Below are 7,723 nucleotides of genomic sequence, written 5' to 3'. Positions count from 1 at the left end.
GGGTGTCCAACAGCTTTAAATCTGCAGTGTGGATTCATCCATGGAAGTGGGAAACTTTAAGCTTTTTACTAGGGACTACAACTCCCAGGATCCCTTTCTCAAAGCAAGGCCTCTGGAGTGGGCGTGGCCTCGGGAGAAGGGACGTGAACGCTCTCCAACAGCGCTTTGAGCGTTTTCCTTTTTTTTTGTCTAAAAACGTTCCTAAGCGGACGCCGTAACGTTTCCAGGGAGACCACCTGCTTGATTTGTCCCCGCGCGCATGCCATAGGTCGAGCGCGAGGGTTTTCCCGTTTTTGTTACCCCCCTCTCAAACGGACTCCTCCTGTCCTGTTTGTCCCCACGCGGCTGCCGTAGGAGGGCTAGACAAGAAGGTTCTTTGCGGTTGATCTGTTTGGTGTGTCCCCTCGCGGCTGCCGTAGTGGGCGCGCGTGTGCGAAAAGCTCTCCCCGCTTGCGTTTTTTCTGTTCGGTTTGTCCCCTCGCGGCTGCCGTAGGGAGCGCGAAAAAAGTGGTCCTGATACTCGTTGGCTCCTAGAGGCGGCGCCTGGCCTGTTGTGTGTGTCCCCTCGCGGCTTCCGTAGGCCTGGCGTTGCCATGGCGAGGCGGTTGAGAGCAGCGGCGGGCTTTTTCTGAGCTGGAAGGGCTGCGAAGACGCTGTTGCTGCCGCCGCCGCCGCCATGGAAGACGAGCTCTACCTGGAGAACATCGACGAGTTCGTCACGGACCAGAACCGCGTCGTGAGTCTCTCTTCTGGCGGCGAAGGGCGAAGTTACTGGGAGTCGTGTGCCTCTGTGTCTGAGAGGATGGAAGAACGGAGGCGTAGCAGTCGTAACACAACAACGACATGCCGCCTTTTTCCCAACCGCGGAGCTCTCCAGGCGGCTGGTGCTTGGCGGGGGATGCTGGGAGCTGGGAGCTACTAATGGCAGCAATAATAGTGATGATGTAGAATATATAATTATATATAGCTATAATAGCTGACGTAATTAATACATTATTATGATTATGATTATCATTATCATTATCAGTGAGGGAGGTGCATCATAACAAAACAATCAGAAACGGAGGCTCAAGCGCCAGGCTGTGAAACGCTAAAGTTAACAAGAGGCACAGTCTTGCAGCTTCCTTTGCCAGGCGTTGCAGCCCAGAGGAGGCCCAGAAGGACGCGAAGGGAAAGGGAAAGGGAAAGGGAAAGAAAGGGGCTGCCTCTGGTGCTTTTCAGGGTTTGGGGGAGCTTTGGGGCCTTGTTCAAGAAGAGTTTCTTCCTGAAGTTTCTCCAGCATCTGGGGCTGTGGGCATCTTCAGAGGAGGCTGGCATGAAAGGAGTTGGGTATCCATGTGTAGATATGTACACACACACACACACACAGACACTGTGGCCCTGGGTTGGGAGGCTGATTTCCCTGTCAAGAATCTCTGCCTTGTTTGGTTGTTGATGGCAAGGGCTCAGAGTGGAAGGAGAGTGTCTCTTTGATCAGAGATCCAGTCTCTGCTGGGAAAGCCCTGACCCTCAATGGCTCCTCACTTGCATTTTGCTGGCCCTTGGCTTTGATGTTTCTCAGGACTGGGAGCCAGACTTTGTTCCCTCAGATGCTGGTGAAACATTGCGAATAAGCTCATCCTAGAACATGGCCACCTAGCCCCAAAACCTATGAACGCCGGCTGAGAAAGTCTTGCAACGACCCACTTTAAAGCCATTCATTTACAACAGTTGAAGACGCAACATAAGACGCCTGAGGCATTGATCACCAGGACACTTGCCTGGCAGCCCTCTCCAGTTAAAAGCTGATATAATGGGGAAGACTTTTGCCAGTGACTTTGGACACAGCGATCCCCAGACTTTGGTCTCCAGTTGTTTTGGGCTTTGTCTCCCAGAATTCCTGGCTCTTGACCAAACTGGCTGGGACTTACTTCTGGGAGTCGAAATCCAAAACACCTGGAGGACCAGTGTTTGGGAATCACTTCTTTATAGAGGGCCATATTTAAGAGTGGTCTGTACTGGCCTAGACAGACAAATCGTCTGCCTGGTTTAAGGTGGCATCCGGCACAAAGGCACCAAAGTCCACCTGATCTTGGAAGCTAAGCAGAGTTAATACAGTCGGCCCTTCCTGGATTTTTTTATACACCAATTCAAGCATCCACAGTTTGAAAATGTTCAAAAAAAGTATAAATGCCAAATATCAAACCTTGGCTTTCCATTTTTATAAGGGGACACAGTTTGGCTATGTCATTACATTTAATGGGACTTGAACATCCACGGGGGATCTTGGAACCAAACCCCAGAGGATAACAAGGGTCCACTGTACTTGGATGGGGGACCATCAGTAAATACGAGGTACTATATGCTCTATTTCAGCAGACGGAGCTGACAAAACTGCCTCTGAGAATTCATTGCCTAGGAAAACCCAGTGAAATTCAGGGGGATTGCCATAAATCTTCAGGCAACTTGAAGGCACATGCGCACACCAAGAATCATAAAATTGGAAGAGACCTCAATGGCTATCAGGTCCAGGCCCCTTCTGCCATGCAGGAACTCACAACCAAAGGATTCCCAACAGATGGCCATCCAGCCTCTGTTTAAAGACCTCCAAGGAAGGAGACTCCACTACACTCCAAGGGAGCTTTCTCTTCAACTTTCAAACAGCTCTTACTTTCAGGAAGTTCCTCCTAATGTTGCAGTCAATCTCTTTTCCTGTAGTTTGTATCCATTGCATGCCCTGTTTTCTGGAGCAGCAGAGAACAAGCTTGCTCCCTCCTCAATATGACATCCCTTCAAGTATTTAAACAGGGCTATCATCATATCACCTCTGCACCCTTTCTTCTCCAGGCTAAACATCCCCAGCTCCCTAAATCTTTATTCCTAAGGCATTGTTTCCAGACCTATGTGTATAAGGCTCAAGGGAAAGTTATGCCAGCACTTGGGATGTCCATAACACACCACAGCTTAGCCCCACAGACTGATTTCGGTGCTGACACTTGGAGTTGGGACCTCAGAAGCCACAAGATCTGCAGGAGTTCTTTCAGGTGTAAGGAGAGAGTGTGTCCTGCAGGCCTTTGAGTGGAATTAAGTAGATGTTCATTTGAAAGGAGGTGCATGAATAATGGAAAAAATTGGGACCCTGTCAGAGAATTGGAGTCACAACAGTAGATTAAGAGACATGCCAGTACCATGAGGATAGTATGAAAATGGATATGATCTGTATGATGGTGTTGACAGGTCTATGGAGGATAGTGTTTTTATTTGTTGAATGCTAAGACTGGGATGTTTTTCGTTACAGGTGACCTACAAATGGCTCAGCTATACCCTAGGAGTTCATGTCAACCAAGCAAAGCAGTAAGTATTGACATATCTTCCATCCTGTACTCAACAACCAAAGACATTGGATCAGATTTGGTTCTCAGAGGATGGTAAAGGAATAGACCCTCAGAGTACCTGATCACTACCAGTGGGATTAAAAGAGTGATTAACTAGAGCAGGGGTGGGAATCATGTAGCCCTCTTGAGGTTAGTGGGCATCTGGTCCCATCATCCACAGCCAGTAGTGAGGAATGATACAACATACAGGCTGACAACATCTGGAGGGTTGCATACTTCCCACCCCTGAGAATCATGACCCACCACAGCAGCTTCAGGAATCTCTAGGTGTATTCTTACTCTCTTAATAATGGTTTTGTCAAGAATTTCAGGAATCTCCCTTCCTTTGACAAATGAAGCGTTCCTCCTTTAAAAGACTCTTTGAGATGTTCCTATGCTACTTTTCCTTTCTTGCCTCTCCAAAATCCAGTTAGACTTGGTAATCTTGACTTTGTAATGTTTAAACCAGCAGATTTGGCTCTGACCTAAACCTCCCACCTTAGGTCTGGATCTTCTGTGTGCCAAATTTGCATATGAGTGGTAGCTGAACATCAAAAGCTGCAAAAGTGCAGTGTTGTGTTGTACAGTGTACAAATGTTTCCATTTACTAGTAAGTGCTTAAAGATTGAAGGAAAGTATGGTCTTGAGTAGCCATTGGAAAGCAGTGTCTGAAATAGCAGCTTTACACTGAACAGGAAAGAAAAGCTTCCAGCAAGCATCTTCTCAGTTCAGATTTCATAAAATGAGAAGAAAAGACTTTGTGGTCTTTTTCATACTGCTTATGTTTTTCAAAAGTGTTGAATGCACAAGTGTGTTATTCTTTGCTTCCATATTCAGCTTTAAGCTTCATGCCTGTAATACCTCTTAAATTAAGAATTATTTGTACAAGGTCGTTTAATTTGGCAGGCTTTTGGGGACTAGGTGTTTTATAAAGATAACACTTTTATAATGGTGAGTTGTGCATTTTTAATGGATGCATTTAAATTATTTTTAGATTCTTTAGATAGTATAGTTACATTTTAACAATATGTATTTTTCTTTTATCTGATTAAAGTCACCTGTTGTTCCAGGTCTGGGGAAAAAAGGAGGGTTTTGATAATAACCATAATTCCAATACTAATTTTTCCTGTTTAGGTAGTTACTATGCCTAGGTGAAGTGGTAAGCCCAGTGTTCTTCATGTTTGATAAGCCTGAATTTCATACGGTTAAACAGGCTTGCCATTCTAACGTGGGGAAGGCTTAGAGTATGGAAGTAATGTTATAAAGTTATGAGGCCACACACTTGTTGCACTTTTAAAAGAGTAACTCCTTGTGTTGTGTGTGTTGTGAACTTTCAAGTCATTTCTAACTTATGGTGACCTAAAGTGAACCTATCATGGGGTTTTCTTGGCAAGATTTGTTCAGAAGAGGTTTGCCATTGCCTTCACCTGAGGTTGAGGGAGCGTGACTTGCCCAAAGTCACCCAGTGGGTTTCATGACCGAGCTGGGAATCGAACCCTGGTCTCCAGAGTCCAACACTCAAATCAGTATTCCACTCTGGCACCCACTTAATTGTTATTCAAAAGCGAGTAGATAGTTTGTTCTTTATAGAGATAGATAGATAGATAGATCTAAGAATGCAACAAAGCTGCTGGTGTGTGCAACAAAACACACCTCATTATTAAGGCTATTCTCTGTAACTATGAAAGTAACTAAAAACTGTTAGTTACACCAAAGAGGAAGTGAAGTTATCTTGTGTTAATTATGGCCATACTGTAACGTAGTCCTGCCTGAGTTGTTGTCCAGGGGAATTAATTATAAGTAATATTTTTCTGTATAACTAATTTCCAAGCTAGAGAGGTAGGCAGGCACATGATGTTCAAACCATCTATCAATGTGTTTGAGGTTTTGGGGAGACTGCTAGGAAAAAACATTGATTTCTGACCTTGGCTTTTGCTGCTTGTTTTGTTTATTTCCTTAGCACCTGGTTCCCACACTTTTGGGAACAGGCTATGATAAATAAGCTTTACTGTATTTGAAAACCAGTTGTTTATTTCAGAGTGCAGAGATCTAGGTAAAGGTTCCCAGAATTTGAAATCGTTGATGTGACATTTGAAAGTTATTTTTTAATTTAAAAACATTGTTAAGTATAATTTGACAAAAGCTTGTAAGATGTGAATGTTTATAGTTCACCTCTTGCATGTGTGTGTCTACTTGGATAGCACAGCAAAAGTGGATTTCCTGAGTTGTTGTTTTTTAATTGTATTATGCAGTTATACTGGTCTATTTGCATTTTCTGCATGGCAGAATGGGGTTGGACTGGATGGCCCTTGTGGTCTCTTCCAACTCTCTGATTTATTTTTTTATCGTATTACTAAGATTCAGCATGGACTTTTGTTCCTCACTGTCAGCATGAAAGGAGGTAAATTGTTTCTGGACTATGCCACAAACTTGCTTTGAATTGGTGGCAGCTCAGATCATTGAATGCTCCTTCATGCAAAGAGTTCACTGCTTAATGTCAGGATTCTGGCATATCGGTTGGTTGTTGCTTTGATTACTGATTTTCTTTTCTCTTTGATATTGGTATGCATATATTTTAGAAAAGTGTTAGATTTAAATATAGACATGTTAAAGATAATGGCCTGTTACAGACTGCCAAAATAAAGCGGCTTCGGGTCTCTTTGGAGGTATGCTGTTTAAATGATGCATGCATCCTAAGAATCTGGAAGCTGCACCAAAGCTGCACTCCAGTGCTTAAGAATGGAGTGTGGCTTTGGCGCGACCTCCGGACTCTTAGGACCCATGCATCATTTAAATAGCATACTTCCAAAGAGACCCGAAGCAGCTTTATTTTGGCAGTCTGTAACAGGCCAGTGTCAGCTGGATTTAACATATCATAGAGGCTTGGTAGGTTAACTGGTGGGAGTTGTAGTGTTTGCTCTGGGAGGAGGATACTTGCCTGGCTGGAGAATGTACAGATAGATATGTGAGGGAAGAAACTGGTGCTGATTTCCATCAAGGGCATTCTAAGAGGAAGCTGGAAAGAGCCTAAAGTGAAAATGTATGAGAAGGGTAGGTTAACAGGAAGGGCTGCAAGTATCTTTTGGCTTATGAACAAATCAAGGGTGGGACATAGCTTATTTTATTCTTGCATTTGTGGATTATGGTAGTTCTGTCTACAGAAGTGATACTATTAATTTCTCTAGTTACTGAAATAAAGTTTTGCTGTTTGAATACAGAAGATTGGTTTACTGAACCAAGGGGAATGGGCAATTCTTGACATACACTCAGTTAGATTATTTCATTCTGGTATCTTGCTTCCTGTATTCTTTAGAGGGCAGAGTGAAATAAATAAGAACAAATTGAGGTTGTACCATGTTTAGTTGTATTTGCCCACATCTGTAGCATCAAGCCATCCTAGTCCAAGGATGGATTTACCACTTCATCTGCTGGTGATAAAAGTAAGAATGAGGCCAGAGGAAAAATTCAGCTGCTTTATTGTGATCTGAATTATATCACATTTCCTGAGTTTTAAGTTACTGAATAAAGACTTTGAGAGTTATGCCTTTCCTTATGGCGGTCTTTGCATTTCTATGTACACAGGATGCTGTATGACTATGTGGAAAGAAAGCGGAAGGAGAATTCGGGAGCCCAGTTGCATGTGACCTATTTAGTGGCAGGCAACCTCATTCAGAATGGACGCACAGTAAGTTCTCAGCTTCATCAGCCACAAGCAAGGTGATCATGGCCTCTGGTCAAAGTCATTGAGTGGAAAATAAACAGATAACAGGATGCTGATGTGGCCCAGTAGTAGCTGGCCACCAAGCATTACTGCTGAACAGCATTCATTGGAGAGAGCAGGTTTGGAATCTGTCACTTTGATGACAAGACCAAGCAAGAGGAGATTTCAGCTAAAGGGAAAATGCAGAAATATGAAGGATGATGGCCTCTCCAAGAGAGATGCTGCAGCCATATTTCCCACATGCCTTGTCAAAACAAATGATTGACTAGGACAACAAGTTATACAAAGAACAAGAATGGCTTCTCTTGTCAGTAACCTCTCTGATGTATGGATTTAAAATATTGAGCATTGTGGCTAAAAGCAAAGCAACTAAAAATATTTGTGGTTGTGGTCTACTTTGTTTCCATACTTTCTGGAGATGGGCTTGAAGTGTGATGAAGGCTACACTTGTAGAACAACAGATTAGTGATCAGTCTTGTTAGAAGATGACTACAGAGGCTCTTTTGGCATAATTCTATCCAGCGTGTCTAAGAAATAAACAGTGAGTCTCTTGTATTAATGGCCTTTGCCCAGTAGAGGGCGGCGCTGTTCTGTAAGAAGTATTTTGCAAGCAAAATTCAGTAACATTTTGATCTCTCAAGAGCATCTT

The 7,723-nt window shown here is 43.6% G+C and overlaps 1 protein-coding gene across 1 annotated transcript in view; it reads left to right on the top strand.

Annotated features, from left to right (window-relative positions):
• Nucleotides 1–454: 454 nt before the first annotated feature.
• Nucleotides 455–7,723, top strand: part of POLD3 (DNA polymerase delta 3, accessory subunit) — a 40,920-nt gene continuing 33,651 nt past the window's right edge. The window contains exons 1-3 of the mRNA XM_089513087.1: nt 455–736; nt 3,278–3,333; nt 6,936–7,038. Coding sequence (XP_089369213.1) covers nt 677–736; nt 3,278–3,333; nt 6,936–7,038 — 219 coding nt within the window. The 5' untranslated portion in view covers nt 455–676. The remainder of the gene's footprint in view (nt 737–3,277; nt 3,334–6,935; nt 7,039–7,723) is intronic.

This window comes from Sceloporus occidentalis, unplaced genomic scaffold (genome assembly GCF_023333645.1).
Source record: "Sceloporus occidentalis isolate IW3139 unplaced genomic scaffold, rSceOcc1.0.p SCAF_2, whole genome shotgun sequence".
Taxonomy (NCBI): Eukaryota; Metazoa; Chordata; class Lepidosauria; order Squamata; family Phrynosomatidae; genus Sceloporus; species Sceloporus occidentalis.
The sequence above is the reverse complement of the archived record's forward strand: the minus strand, read 5'-3'. Positions and strand labels throughout refer to the sequence as shown.